The sequence below is a fragment of the Pteropus vampyrus genome, unplaced genomic scaffold (genome assembly GCF_000151845.1).
Source record: "Pteropus vampyrus isolate Shadow unplaced genomic scaffold, Pvam_2.0 Scaffold145, whole genome shotgun sequence".
Lineage (NCBI taxonomy): Eukaryota > Metazoa > Chordata > Mammalia > Chiroptera > Pteropodidae > Pteropus > Pteropus vampyrus.
Window position 1 is genome coordinate 590407 of NW_011888926.1, and position 14870 is coordinate 605276.

At 56.6% G+C, this 14870-nt stretch overlaps 2 protein-coding genes and 1 pseudogene across 3 annotated transcripts in view; 2 read left to right on the forward strand and 1 right to left on the reverse strand.

Moving 5' to 3' along the window:
- MCAT (malonyl-CoA-acyl carrier protein transacylase) overlaps positions 1 to 1879 on the forward strand; it is a 9581-nt gene extending 7702 nt beyond the window's left edge. The window contains exon 5 of the mRNA XM_023535903.1: positions 679 to 1879. The gene's annotated coding sequence lies outside the window, so the exon portion shown is untranslated. The remainder of the gene's footprint in view (positions 1 to 678) is intronic.
- Positions 1880 to 3275: 1396 nt separating this feature from the next.
- The window catches only part of BIK (BCL2 interacting killer), a 16821-nt gene continuing 5226 nt past the window's right edge, over positions 3276 to 14870 (reverse strand). For both annotated transcript variants that reach the window (XM_023535905.1, XM_023535904.1), the window contains exons 2-5: positions 6656 to 6775; positions 5192 to 5299; positions 4325 to 4439; positions 3276 to 3778 (exon numbers count right to left, since the gene is read on the reverse strand). In XM_023535905.1, the coding sequence (XP_023391673.1) occupies positions 3695 to 3778; positions 4325 to 4439; positions 5192 to 5299; positions 6656 to 6771 (423 nt within the window). In that variant the 5' untranslated portion in view covers positions 6772 to 6775 and the 3' untranslated portion in view covers positions 3276 to 3694. The remainder of the gene's footprint in view (positions 3779 to 4324; positions 4440 to 5191; positions 5300 to 6655; positions 6776 to 14870) is intronic.
- Positions 9485 to 9603, forward strand: LOC111745070 (annotated as a pseudogene).

The following is a 14870-nucleotide window of genomic DNA, read 5'->3' on the forward strand; positions in this document are numbered from 1 at the left end:
ACTGACTGCGTGACCGACTTTAACTGGAACGAAGGGAATGGAGTTCGTCACCCCGGCTGTGCAGGAGGAAATGAGTGTACGATGTGCAGATAAACATGTTCTATACACAGGACTGTGATGGCGCCGACGGTGACTGCTTGTTCTTCCCCTAAGAGTTACTTGGCTTAACCCTCCTTTTCTTCCTTCCAGGCTCTGCAGTTTCTCCAGAAGAATTCCTCTAAGTATCACTTCAGACGCACCAAGAGGCTGCTGGTCAGCGGTGGGTTCCACACTCGCCTCATGGAGCCCGCCGTGGAGCCCCTGGCACAGGCGTTAAAAGCGATTGATGTCAAGAAGCCCCTGGTTCCCGTCCACTCGAACGTCAGCGGGAATAGATACACGCACCCAAAACACATCCAGAAGCTGCTGGTCCAGCAGGTGGTCTCCCCAGTGAAGTGGGAGCAGACGATGCACGCCATCTACCAGCGGAAAAAGGGCACCGAGTTCCCCCAAACTTTTGAAGTGGGGCCTGGGAAGCAGCTGGGAACCATCCTGAAGAGCTGCAACCTGCAGGCCTGGAAGTCCTACAGTCACGTGGACGTGCTGGCAGCTGCCGAGGACACGGACCAGGACCTGTAGGGGCCTCCCCATGACCGTGGGGCTCCAGTGGGCCGAGGCTGGCCTGTCCTCCGCCAGGAGGCCGTGTGCTGTGCCTGCTTCGCCCTCCCTCCGGGCTGCCTCCTCCAGCACTTGGGAGGGTTGTCTGCAGAGTGCTTAGAACGCCACATCAAAAGCACTAAAAAGGAGTATTTCTTTACCCAACAGTCCACTTCTCCTCCTTGAAACGTGTTTGAATGCTGGGAGAAGATGCGGCGGTGGCGCTCACGTGGAGACTGCAGAGTTCCTGCTCTGCCTCTCCCGGTTCTGCCAGGTGGGCAGACCACACCTCCGCGCACCCAGCGGCCACCTCTACAATGGGCTGAAACAGCCTGGCCTGCAGGTGCCTTCTGAGGACTGGCAAGGCTTGGCCCGCTGCCGTCTCACCCTGCCATGTGGGTACTGTGGGTACAATGGCATGGCCACAAGCAAGCAGGTGCCGGGGGACCGCACTGCTCCTGAACAGGGCTTGCAGCCACCCACAACCAGACTGTTCACGCCTCTGTCACTGAATCCAAAGGGCTGTAGGACCCAGCTGGCCCTGGCAGGCCTCCCACCCACCACCCCACGCTCAACTGTTGGAAGACCCAACAGGTAGTCTTGAATGCCTGCTGTGCGCCAGGGAGTGGGTGGCCTCTGCCCGGTGGGCAAGAGGGTCCTTCAGCAAGACAGGAGGGGTGTGGGCAGGGCCGACGTGGGCCCGTTTCCTCTCCCACGGATTACGAGCGCCTCCTGCCGAGTGCTTACTGCGTGCCCTTGACCTAGTCTGGCACAGGCTGGCCCCTGCCAGCTCCACACCAAGACCGAAGCAGGTGCTCGGCAAGAGCAGCTCTTCGCACTGACGTTAAATGATCAATTCCACGTCTCGGGCTGCGTTTTCGTTATTTGGTGATAGCAGGCGAAACTCGCTGGGGACGGGACCTCTGCCTTTGTCTTTAAAGTTGCTCACATGTACTCGTCAGATCCCAGATGAAGCTTCTCATTTTCAACTCTACAGTGTTTCTCAACAGGCACTGTTGTCCTTCGGGCCAAAGTGGTTTTTACCATGTGGTGCCACGCTTGTGGGCAGCTGTCCCGGCTCCCGGTCAGGTCCAGGCATTAACCCCCAGCACACCACTGCTTCCATGGCACTGGCTGAGAACCGCTGTCCCAGGCGTTCCCACAGCACCGGACGCCCCCAGGGCCGAGTCTGAGCGTTCCCTGCAGCACAATGAACCATTTAAAATTTTCAAACATTCACAAAGAAACACTTTTATTTTGAAGTAATTGCTGGTTCCGTTTGAACCCCCTTCATTGAGTGCTTTGAGCAAAGGCAGCCTTGGGAGACCCAGGTCTCCCTAGTGGGGGTTGCGGTGCAGGCAGGATGGCATCACAGGCAGGAACGCAGATGTCACAGGTGTGCTCAGCTCTGAGCACACTCCCACCAAAGAAAGGGGCAGCAGAGGCTGACGGCTCCTCGGGTGTGGGGTGCTGTGCTCCGCCCTGCACTCCACAAGCTGGGAGAAGGAACAGCAAGCACAGGGCGGGTGATGCAGCGGGGCGAGACAGGGCTCCACCGCCAGAGCCCCGTGCTGGGGTGCGTGGGCTCACCCCACCCCTGCACAATGCTCTGGCCCAGAGGCACAGGGCAGTGAGGGCTTCTGGGGTGAGCGGAGTCTTGGGGTAAGGGCCTCGGCCGTGGGGTCTACATCCTCGTCCCTGACAGGATCTTGTCCAGTTCCTGACCCCTTGGGGAAAACACTGATGTCATCTTTGGCCCCAGGATGCCACCTTCTTGCCAAGACTCAGATCTTTCCTCATCTCCAGAAACCCTGACCAGACCCCCAAGGGGCCTTGTTCAAAAGCCCCCCAAAATGGACAAAAATGATGAGGCCCCTCCTGCCCCCACAGCCTTTTCCTCTTCTGGGAAGGTGCTTCGCTGCCCGCCGTGGCCTCCATCCCAGTGGTGGCCCCAACCTCGGGACCTCAGGGCGTGGGGGTCCGTGTCCACCCTGCGGCAGTGCCTCCGGGCCGGCCATAGAGCCCCGAGATGGAAGGGGGGCACTGTGTGCAAGTCCTTTAGGTATCATGAGGCCACTGGGTGACACCTCACACCTGCCCCTTTTTAGGAGGAACAGGCCTCCTTCCTTTTGGGGACTGAAGAGTGATTTCTTATATTGCTGTTGACAGACTGAAGCTGGTGGTGGCTCCTAAGGGCTGGGCACCTTTCTGCCGCCAGTGGAAACAGCCCCTGGGGCATTCCCGCCCCCCCCCCACACCCCTCTCCCCCACCCCCCCCTCAAGCCTCTTCGGGCATTCCCGCCCCCCCCCCACACCCCTCTGCCGGAGCAGCCCCACAAGCTGCCCCACGCCAGCAGACAGTGCTGGGTGAGCAAGCGTGGGAAGGGCAGGCGGCCCAGTCAGAAGAGGCCCGGACAGCCCAGAGGAAATAGTCCCTACTGGTGGCTTTCAGGCACCGAGGCACAACAGGGAGGGGTAAACGCGAGCTGTGCGGCCAGCACTTGCAGTGCTGGACAAGCCAGGAGGCTGCGATACAGGTGGCTGGGAACATGCCCGCCCCTGCCTCTCCTCCACCATGGGCCCCTCCAAGGGGCAAGATGGAGCCCACACTGCCAGCCCCAGAGAGGACCACAGACCACTGAAAACCAACATTTTATTGAGCTCACCCCTCAGAAATCTACTCCAGCAGATTTTCTCTTTGCCGTGGGCATCACAGTCACAGACGGGGGTGTGACCAGCACTCCCCCCGCTGCCCACAATATGGCCAACCCACAAGAGGAAGGCTCCTTCTGGGGACAGGCCACTGCAGAATGGGCTGGGGCCGGGAGAGCAGTTAACCATAAAGACCCCAGAGGTATAATTCATCTCTTACAAAAAAAAAAAAAAAAAGAAAAAACAAGTATGAAACCTCAGGAGTGTCCCAGCACTCAGAGTTTAAATATAAAAAAAGGGGTCATAAGAAAACAGTTAAAAAGACAACAAAACCAACAAGGCCACCTCCAGGGTGGTGGTCCAGGGGGAGGGGCCCAGCCCCACCCCCGCACTGGCCAGCAGCACGTCACTGGAGGAGGTGGAGGCCCCAGTCCAGGAGCAGCACCAGCAGCAGCAGCAAGGACAGCTTGCGCCCCCGGGTGGGGGACACCTGTAGGACAAAGATGGAGAGAGGTGAGGGCCGCCAGCCTGGAAGGTGCCTGGCTCATTCTACAGCTCGCCTCCCGTGCCCGCTCTGTGCGTTAGGACTGGGGTGGAGAAGAGGAAGTCAGGTAAGGTGGGGACATGGGAGCACCTCGCTCAGAACCGGAGGGGTCTGGGACAAGGAGACCAGAAAGATGAGGGCAGGAGGGGCAGGAAAGGAAAGTGGCCCTGAGGACACGGCAGAGGCGGGGAGGAGGCCAAGGCACCTGCCCTGGGCGGATGAGTGAGAAAGGAGACAGGCCTGCCAGGCGAAGGCGCACCCGGCAGAGGGAGACGCCTGAGCGCAGAGGGGAAGCGGCCAAGACCCCCGAGCACCCGAGCACCCGTGCACCCAGCCAGCGAAGCAGGAGCCTCAAACCCAAAGGCCTTTGGGACCAGGCAGAAGTAGAAATGGGTGAAGCGGGCAGGACCGCAGGGAGTGGCAGGGACTGTGGCATTGGGAGAGATGTCCCATGGAGCGGCTGCTCCAGAGCTCTGGACTGTCCCAGCTTACCCTGTCCCTGAGGGTCAGGAAGCTCCAGAACCTTCTGTTTCCCCTGAGGTTAGTGAGTCCATCTATAAAACTTCTAAGAACACCCCTCAGGCCTGTCTGGTAGGTGAAAGCCAAGCTGTAAGACAAATGGGAGGGGGCGGGGCCATTACTGTGGGACAGGGGCCTATCTCCCTGTCCCCCCCCACCCTCACGCACGGCACCCTCACGCCCTTGTCTGGGTGGTTCCATCAATGACCACCACCCTCCACGGGCTGCTTCTGGTCTTAAATCCATCTGATTTCCTGTTTCCTTCCTCCCCCGCCTGCCAGGCCGCTGTGGTTTGGCGTTGCGTCCTGGAGCTGGCTGTGGCAAACACGCCATTGTCCACACGCCCACAGAGCAGGTCCAGGAGAGCAGGTCCTCTTTCGAGAGGAGCTTTACTTTGACAGAGGCCTGGGCTCGCCAAAGGCAGGCTGCTGCCCTGGGAAGCAAGCGACTACATCGATTTTGGTCCTGGTCTCGAAGAGCAAGGTTTCTATGCTGCCGCCTTGACCCCTCCTGTGAGGTCTAAGAACCCGCAGGGATGCTGGCAAATCATGGACATCGAGTGTCATTGGGAGAGATGCCTGGTGCAGAGGACTCTGCCAAGGACACACGGACAGCACCGCCAGAGCTCGCTCAGTATGTCCTGTCATTTTAAGTCAAGACCCTTTGGCTCGACACGGGAAAGAGGGAACGGGCTCAGGTTCTGCTCTGCTGCCAAAGCAGGAAGAACGAGGTGGCAGCAGACCAGCTCCAAGAGCTGGCGCCTCCTGGCAGGGAGAGCGAGGGTTCCCGTCACTTGGGAGTGGAGCCATGTCCCCCTAGGGCCTCCCGCGGGCTGGTCACCTGTACACCGCCATCCAGGGCAGCTCGGCAATGCGGGGCAGCGTCCACCTCACTTCCATCTCGTCCCCAATGAAGGCCAGCCGCATGGCCATCTCGTGGGGGATGTCCCTGTGGAGAGGGGTACAGGAAGTCAGGGGTAGGTAGTGCCAGTGACCCTCATACCCAGACCCACCTGGCCATCAGGCCACAGGTTCATGGGGCACAGAGCAGGGCGAGAAGCAAGCAATCTTCACATGCCCCTGCTTGGGCTCCCCTACTTTACTGCAGAAGCAGTCAGCAAGTGCCGTGCACAGGTGCACACTCCCTGAAGTGTGGGAGCGGGGAGCAGGGGGCTTCGGGTTTGGTCTGAGCCCTTGGAGGGGGTGGGGGCAGGGAGACACCATGGGCAGTGGGGCGGGGCCGGGGGGGGAGGGCTCTGAGCCCTTCCCACAGGCGTCTGAGCTCACTCCTCTCCTCCTGAGGGGGAGCTCTGGGGCCTGCTCCCCTGTCTCCAATCCTGAAATCACCCGTGTCACCACCCTTCTCAGAAAGGAAGGGCTGACGGCCCACCTGCCCTGCCCCCCACTCTCAGTGAACCCTGGGTCCCTGACGGAAATGGAGGCGCACACTCCCACCCATTCTCCAAGTCGGCCTCTCCCCTCCCCCGTGGGCACCTGGGCGGGTGTCAGCCCTGCTCTCAGGGGTTTGCCCACACATTCCATCCCGGTGACTGGGCAGCTGCCTGGGAATTCCCAGAGAGGCCGCCCAGCCCAGCCCGTGCCGTCTACCGGTCTCCCGGGCTCCATGCTCTCTCTACTCCAGGGGGGCCGGCTGGGGGCTTGGAGGGCTGGCTGGCAATCAGGGAGGGGGGCTTAGGTCCCATCTGTCTGCCGACACCTGTGGGGCCTCAGGAAAACAGTGCCCCGGCCAGCCTTCTCTTACCTTACTGTCATTTACAAGTTGGAGGAAAAAGGCAGATTTTTGGGCCCCTCCAGTCCTAAAATCGCAGCCAGCCCCAATCCCCACGTCTAAGACCTAATGACTACATTGAGTCCTGAGGCCCAAAGCAGGAGGGGACGTCCGGAACCCTGGGACTGATCCGTGGAAAGTCTCCGCTTCGCCACCCTGACAGCCAAGGCCAGGAGCTGCCCTGAGGTGGCCTCAGGCTACGTCAGTGCCATCTCTTAGGAGGCCTCGATGAGGTGATCCTGGTCAGGCATCACCTGTCCTAAGGCCGTAAGTTTGAACCATCTCATGGCTGGTGCCCAAGGTCCTCCCTGGGACTGTGGACAGACTGGATGCTCTGAGGGGACTCGGGGAGCTGGCATCAGAGCAAAGCTTCCCTGCCCCAAGGCACCTGCCCCCATATCACACCTGGGGAGTTTCCAGTCTGGAGCCCTTCCCGGAACCCAGGCCGGCTCTTCCAACCACACCCCCAGAGGTTACTGACCAGGAACCGGGTGGGCGGGGCCCTCAGAGACCTACCCGTAAGGATGGGGATTGTAGTGCTGGAGGAGGTTGGTCATGCCGGGAGGAGACTGGGCTTGCAGGCCATGCTCCTGCAGGAAGGTGCACAAAATGAGGTTCCTGGAAAGGGGCATTTCTCTAGGGGGAAAAAAAAAGAGACACACAGACTGACTGATGCCCAGAACTACGCGATCGGGGGTCTCAGTCACCTCACCTCTATCCCGCCCACTCTTTCTCGGCTAAAGCTATCATCAGCCTTCCCCCACCAGCTCCCCCAGACTCGAATCCTGCAGCATGCTGGCTACGTGCCCCTGGACAAGTCACCCTGCCTCTCTGTTCTCCGTCATACATCTTGCAAGTCGGGGATCTCGAGGTGACTTCTCTTGGTGAAAAAAAGAATCAGGATACATAGAAGAAAGGCTCTAATACTGGCCCTCAAAAGACCAGTAAACCCAGGTGTGTGTTGTCAAAACAGTGCACTAAGGCTGGGCCCCACCAGGAGGACAATTCCGTGGTGCCGCCTGCTGCCCACGCCTGCTATTTCCCTTGAGCAGGCGAAGCAAACGAAGGCAATGAGGAGAAGTCACCACCCACAATCCCAGTTCCTGGACGGAGGCCGCCAGCCTTCCCGTCTCCGCTTCTAAGCACATATGGACACCACACACACACACACACACACACACACACACACACACACAACTTCAAGAACGGGGTCGCCACTCCTTACTTACATCATTTTATAACCCTTCTTCACCTCACTGTCTTGGTACAACCGTTACCTCTCCACGCCCCCCGGCTCCTTGCTAACAAAATCATTTTCCTCAAGGTGGCCCTGAACCCTTCCTTGTTCATCTAAACCAATAAGGAATCTTTCTCTCTTTCCCAGCATGCTTTGCTGCTAGTGCTGGGCATGCAACTGGGTCCCGGTCAATGAGGTCTCAGAAGTCTGATGCGGGGGTTGAAAGGGAGAAGACCCAGCCTGGGCAACTTCTCTCCCCCTTGCTGCCTTCAACACAGGGTTCAAGTGAAGGCTGGAGCTGCATTGGCCATTTTATGACGCTGAGGTGCTGAGTACAAGAATAAATAACATGCTCAGAATACCGAACGGAGGGGTAGAGAGTTGGATCTGATGGCATGGCTGGAAAAGTAGGAAAAAAATGCAAGCCACTGACTGCCTGGTGTGTAGAAAACCCAGTTTGTTCAAATCACCATTCATCGATTTTCCTGTTTCTCCAGCCAAAGGTCTTCCTGAGCGTTACGACTGTGAATTCCCACATCGGTCAATGTTTGCATCGTCACTTGTGATAGCTGCGTAGGACTCTGTGACCTGGGTTCACCATAATCTAACTTACACTGTACCAGAGAGCCTTACGCCCAGAACGGAATGACGAAGGATATGGCTCTGGAACCAAAGGGCCTGAGTTCAAGTCCCCGCTCTGCCACTTAGCCATGTGACGCCACTCATTTCCTCATCTGTGAGGTACCAGCGGCCTCTCACTTGGCTGTTGGAGGATGACATCAAGGGACTTCCTTCAAGCACTCGGAGCTGAGTCTGGGACACTTGAGGGGGCAGGCGCGGCCTATCATAAGCTTTATACTTCAATCCACTTTCTTACAATAATGTCCTGAGTTTTTTTTAAAACGTCTAACTCCTCACATTTGCCTGCACCGAACCCAGAAAAGACAGAGCCCCAAGTCTCTTTGCTCCCAGGCCAGGGGGGACCAGTGTTTACCCCTGAAGTACAGGCAGGACATGCACAGCATTCTGCACGGACACCCAGGCCAGACAAGAGTGTGCATTAAAGGGGCATGGCGGGGCATGCAAAGGCAAGGCCGGGGCCCATGGGAACACGGAGGGAAGCTGTGAGACCTACAGGCGTCCCAGGGGAGTCTAGACAGGTTAGTCTCAAGAATGTGCCCAACACACATGCAAAGGGATGGACATGTTGGGATGTCATCAAGGGAACAGACAGGTATTAAGGGTCTAGGGAACTCTGGCCTTTGAGAAGGAAACCACACAAGGACAGCATTGTTCTGGAGAGAATACAGGCCCAAAATGTGTCTCAAAGAGAGGCTGTTTGAGTTTCCTAAGAGGGAAACAAGTCTTATATCTGTTCCAGATGAAAGCCAAACACAGGAGCTGCGCTGGAGAAATCAGACGTGTAAACATAGCCACAAAGAGCCCGGGGCCTGACATATGCCACCCGCACCTGTCAGGACAGCACCTTCTCCCTCCAGCTGAAAGAAGCTGTCAGGTCAGACCTGGTGGGTGGGGGGAGGGTGGCCCCCAGCGTCCGCAGGGGGAGGGGTGCTGCCACCTGCTAAAGGAACCTGCAGGCAAAGTGTTAAAAGTATGCAGGCCCGAGACCCAGGGACTCCCCCAAACCATCAGGCCATCACACAGGTACAGGGAAAGTCACGGTGACATTTCTAAGCGCCCCCAAAATACTGTCGGCAACTTAAAATACCCAGCACAGGAAACGTTGTGGGTACATAATCTCCACACGTTAGTTCCTGGGAATGCTTGGTGGCAGTGAAAAACTAGGAGGTGACGCTAGATCCATCTACATCACACACAGGGCTGTCAGACAATACTTAAGGGAAAAAGCAAGTATCAAAACGAATATGGCTGGAAGCCACTTCGGTAGCCAGAGCTGACTTTTCATCCATTTGCCTTTTAATGGGATTGGTGAAGTGGCAAACCCTGGTCCCAGGCGGCTCCGATGCCCACCCACGGGGCCTTTCAGCAACTGTTTGTTTAAAAGGGAAAGAAGGGGGGTGGGGGGGGCGGTGTGCACTAGTACAAAAGGCAAAATGACAAGTTGATTTAAGCTAGAATTAAACTGAGTCTACGGCCATGCCACCCTGAATCCGCCCGACCTCGTCTGATCTCGGAAACCAAGCAGCATCGGGCCTGGTCAGTACTTGGATTGGAGACCGCCTGGGAATACAGGGTGCTGTAGGCTTTAAAACGAAAAAATAAAAAAGCAAATCGCAAATGAGTCTTAGCAAGCTACAGGAAACTTCTAAGAGAATCAACGTGTAACATTCAAACCAGCAGAAGAAAATGTGATTGTTTTAACGAAAGAAAGGAAAGCGAAGCTTTTTTAGCAGAAAAGAACATGTAGAGAACCAGTGACTAAAACTACCAGGAGTTTCGAGGTGGCCAGATCCAAGATCGACATACCGAAATTAATCACATTCTCACGAAGCAGCCAGAAATATAGTGGGAAAGAAATACGTACTTACAGAAATACAAAGTCTAAGAATGAATCTAATAAAAGATGCTTAAAATCTTCACGGAAAAAATTTTTAAACTCCATTAAAGGACATAAAAGACCCAGACAAATCGAGATGACTTTTGTGGATGAGATGTTTACAACGAGGCATACTGTGAGTGGTGTGTGTACACATGCACTTGAGCTTGCCTTAGGGTGGGCCGTAAGGAATTGTGACCGGACTCGGTGTCTATGCAAATGACCGTGTCCCAGGGAAAGCGCCCCGGACCTCATTTGCATCGGCCTTCTAGCTCTCCCTCCCCCGCCACCCCCCCCCACTCCCCGAGCAGGGGCCTGCTCTCTTCCCAGAGGCTGTGCCATGCTCCCCTGGAAATCTCCGCTGAAAGGGGCCTCAAGGGGACTTCGCTAGACATGTAGCCTGAGCCTTACCTTGACCCACTGTCCCATTATCCCTCGGCCCCCAACAGACAATCCGTCTTTCTTTCAGCACCAAATGGGATGAGGAGCCCAAGTCCTATAGGGACAGGAGCCTGACCAAGGACAGTGACCACTGGCAGCTTGGCCAGGCTGGAGTTGAGGCCCGAATGTGTCTGACTAGCTCTAGGAGTGGACAGCGCGGGAGGGTGGCAGGGGGGTGCCTCCCCCGGCAGACTGAACTGTTCTGGGGCAGGGCCTGAGTCTGTACCTTTCTGTGGGTCTCCCAGACACTGCTGGACCTCCCCATCTGAGCCATCATCCTGGACCAGACAGCAGACTGTCCCTCGGGCTCCAGATTCCCACTGAGCTGGGGTCCAAGCACCCACACTCCAGAAGGGCAGTGGGATCTTGGTCAAGGCACTGTTTCCTTATCTGTTAAGTGGGAATAATGGTCCCAAACTAACAAGGCTCCTTATCCAGGCAAGAACCAGCATGAACCACCTGTTACAACCCTGGCTGATGTTTGAGCATCTAGTGTCGTCTGTCCGGCACCAACAAGCCCTGTGTAAGGATCCTCATTAAATGCTCCCCAGCCAGACGTGATATTTGAGTGGGAGCGCTGAGTGTGCTGGGAACTGGAGTAGCAGCCTCCCACTTCTGGCTCCGCCCAGCTGCCCCGGCGCCCTGGTGGAGGGCCAGTGCTGGACCTGTTCTTGCTACCTTGGTTCTCTCTAGTCTCCAGCTGGGCTCTCTCCAATCTAATTCCTAAGCTGCTGCCTCCTATCTGACCCTGTCACAGCTCCACTCGACTCCTAGTCCCCTCGGGAGTCACGCCGCACTGCTATCAGCACCCCTCGCTTCTTTCCCTGGCCGCTTCACCAGCCTCAGCCCTGCCACCGTCACCTTGGACCCTGTCCCTGCCACACCGAAGACCAGGCGCTTCTGTAACTGTGCCCCAACAGGTCAAGCCTCCAAGACTTTGCATGGACCGTGCCTGCTGGTTGCCGTCCTCAGCCTCCCCTTACTGGCCCGTTCCTAATGGTCCCTAAAGAACTCAGCTCTAGCAGCCCCTTCCCAGATCCCAGAGTCCGGCTCCCACAGCCCCCCGCTCTGCTCCCTTCTATCTGCAGCCGAACACACTGGCCATCGCTGTTTCTCCATCTGCGATGGCTTACGGCATGGACTCTGGAGCCAGGCTGCTGGGTGGCGACCTTCTGCATCTCCAGTTTCCTTACTCCTCACCGATACCCGTTTCACAAGGCGGATGCGAAGGACAAACCGACAGAACCGTGTTAATGTGCCTGACACAGAGCAAACAGGTAACAAGACAGGGGCTGCATGTATTCTTAGTCTCTGGTCCCCAGCGAAGAGCAGAGAAACGTCTGTCAAATAACTAGACAAAGCCGAGCGTTGAGGCCGCGGCAGCTGCAGGTCCAGAAGCCCTGCCTGGTTTTAAGCATCTATTTTTTCCAGCAGATTTGCAAACGAGTGGTTTAAAACACTCCTTTGGTGAAAGGAAGGCACACCTAACCCTGTGTCCCCACCCGGGCTGCAGCCGACACTCTTAACCCGCCTACACACTCAGTGGAAAAACCAGCCAGGAACCCTGTGTTACCCACAGAGGCCAGGATGCAAATCTAACCCGAGACGGCCGCCCCCACGGCCGTGAGGACACCTGCGGAACTCAGGACACAGAGGTGGACTGGCCAGTCTGCTCTGAGCAAACAGCTCTGCCCTTGGACCAGCTCCCGGCTGAGCTCAGTTTCCAAATCAGGGACTGGGAAAGGCGATCTCTCCCCAGGGGTTGCTTCAAAGTCAAGTGAGTAGAGATCCCTCAGCTGGTGCAACACGTAGCAGATGTTCAGCAAAAGACAGCAAGGTCAAGGCTACGGGAGGAGGCAGGGGAGGGGGCTCAACCTCCTGGTGGGGAACCCTCAGACCCAGGCGGGACTTTGACAATTTCTATTTCACAGGTGGGCAAACCAAGGTCCAGAGGGTGGAAGGGACCAAACGGGTCACGGGGAGGGTCGAGAGAGGAAGGATGACTCTTTCCAACGGGCCGCAGGTTGACGCGCCTCCCCCCTACACACACACACGATGGGATGCAAACAGCCGGCCCCTCCTTGGAGGGTGGATCCTCAGTCTCCCCAAACCCAGCCTCGTCCCACGTCAGCAAAGCAGTAACAGCTGATACCTTTGGGGCTCCATCGATGCCACCTGGTCACTAGAGTCCTGGGTGCCAGGACACTGGCTGCTGGGTGGGCCCAGCTGGGACATCCTGGTCCCCGGTCTTTTCCACTGGGGCTTCCCACCCACACTCATCCCAGCCACCGGCCCTGCCCCTCCCAGAGCTCAAGCAGAAAAGCCCTGACTTCAGCAGGACAGACCCAGGTTCCAGTCCCAGCTCCACCACTGCCGTGCGACCAGGACCTGAGCCAAGCTCAGAGAAGGCTCTCCTGCCTGGGGACAGCACAACCTCCAGGACTGCCGAGAGGGTTAAACCATGCGACACTGGCCCCTCAGGGGCTCCAAAGCTGGTTGAAGAACCAACAGAGGGAGCAAGAAGCCAGGCAGCAGCCAGGGTCCCCAACCCTCACCGCGGACCGACCCTGGACCGGCCAGTTCCTGCTCCTCTGGAGATCAACTTCACAAGGACAATCCATCAAAGTCACAAATGCACGTGACCTTTGACTTCCAGAAACGTATCCTGCATAAACCCCCACACATACCAGGCAGCCCCGAAAAAGATGAGCAGTGGACCTGTAGGAGCACTGTGGCTCCAAGAGCACAGCAGGGAGGGAGTTTGTCATTAACTGTGTAAACACAAAGGCATCACACAAGCTTCTGTCTTCACAGACCACCTCCTGAGGGAGAGAGCAGGGAAGCGTCTCTGAGACAGAGGAGGGAGGAAGACTTAATTTTTACTACGTGCTTTTGTCTTCCTAAAGTTTTACTACCATGTACGACGCGCTGGTTCAAGAAAAGCAAAAATCACTCTGTTTCAAGTGAACAGCTTGACCTGGTCTGAAATGGAGATGTTGGTCTTTAAGGTCTATTTCAGAAATCAAGCAACCAACCCCCACCACCTCCTCCCGCCCCCTCAGCACCTGGCAGAGGAACTACAGCCTCCAGCCTCCAGCCTCCGCCGTGTGAACCTGCAGATGCCCAAGGCAGCGTGTTTGAGGCTGACTCCCGTTAAGTGATGGAGAAGTAACTGGAGGAGAAAAAAAGGAGGAGAGAGAAAAAGGAGGTAGAGGGAGAGAAAAGCTAAGGACAGAGGTATGTCAAGCAAAAAGAAAGTTGAAAATTCACCTTGGGGCGGCAGGGTGGGGGGGGTCACTAATTTAGAACTCAGCCCCTTAGAATGGACCTTTGGAGCCACAGCCATTCAGTACTGCTACCCCACCCGCAGTAAAGCCCTCCTCCTTGAACCACAGGGAATGGCCAGATCCACCTTGAACCTAGATGCAGGCAGAGCCATCCACTGGGGTGGGGTGGGCAGGGACAAGAAGTCTCGCGTGGCGTGGCTTCCAGCAGCCTCACCAAGCACTGCTCTCTCATGGCCGAGGGCTCCTGGTGACCCCACATCATTTGTATTTGCATCTACTGAGTCCCGCCTCCCTCAGGAGGGGACTGTTTGCCCCATGCCACCAATGGAGGGCCTGAGAGGGTGAGGAAGGAAATCCAGGGCCTCTTGGCCATACACTACCACCCACGTCCGGCTCCAATATGCACTGACCCGGCAAATGGGCCGATACACTCAGACAAAACTCAGACCAACGCGTCATTATTCCTGATAGCACCCTGCCCTCTGAGCGCCTGAGGGGTGAGGCTGCATGAAAACGAAGGTAAACCACGTGTGTGCCCATGCAGCATCGCATAGCACTTTACAGTTTTAACTCCATGGGAGGGAGGAACATCATCCCCTCCTTACAGATGAGGAAGCTGAGGTTTGGCAGAGAAGGGTTTGTCACACATCCGAGGGGGAGGAGCTATATTAAACGTGGTCTTTAACCCCAGGACATACTTTCTTTGTAGCTGCAGTTTAGGTCAAAGTTTGGCTCGAGCTGCGCAGGTCCGATTCAGCTCTAGGTCCTAAGGTCGCCCCGCCTCCCGGACCTGACTCAGGGAGCTAGGGAGCCCCTGCTCGGGTTAGCAAGGCACAAAACCCAAGCCCTTTTCCTCCCCCAAATCCACACACGCTGGCCACCACAAAAATGGAAGGACGTGAGTCTCTATGTAGGGAAGTGGCAAGAAGTCAGCGAGCTGCTGAGTGACAGACACAAGCAAGATGAGAAGCCAGCTGTGACACCATTTAGGCGAATGTATACATTTCACTGGTTACATGTTATATGTAAATGGAAATGCCCGGAAGATTTGCAAGAAAATGCGTCACCTGATAGCGCTACTGAGATCTGGAGATGCCAGTGGACTTCAAAGGTGGTTGGCAAGGGTGGAGGGACAGACTTTCGTTCTACCTCCGGTGAGAGTATCATTACTTCTGTAATTAAACATGTCACCCCCTCACTGCAAACCCCAGCAATACCTTTGTAGGCTTTGTACTATGTGATCCTGGG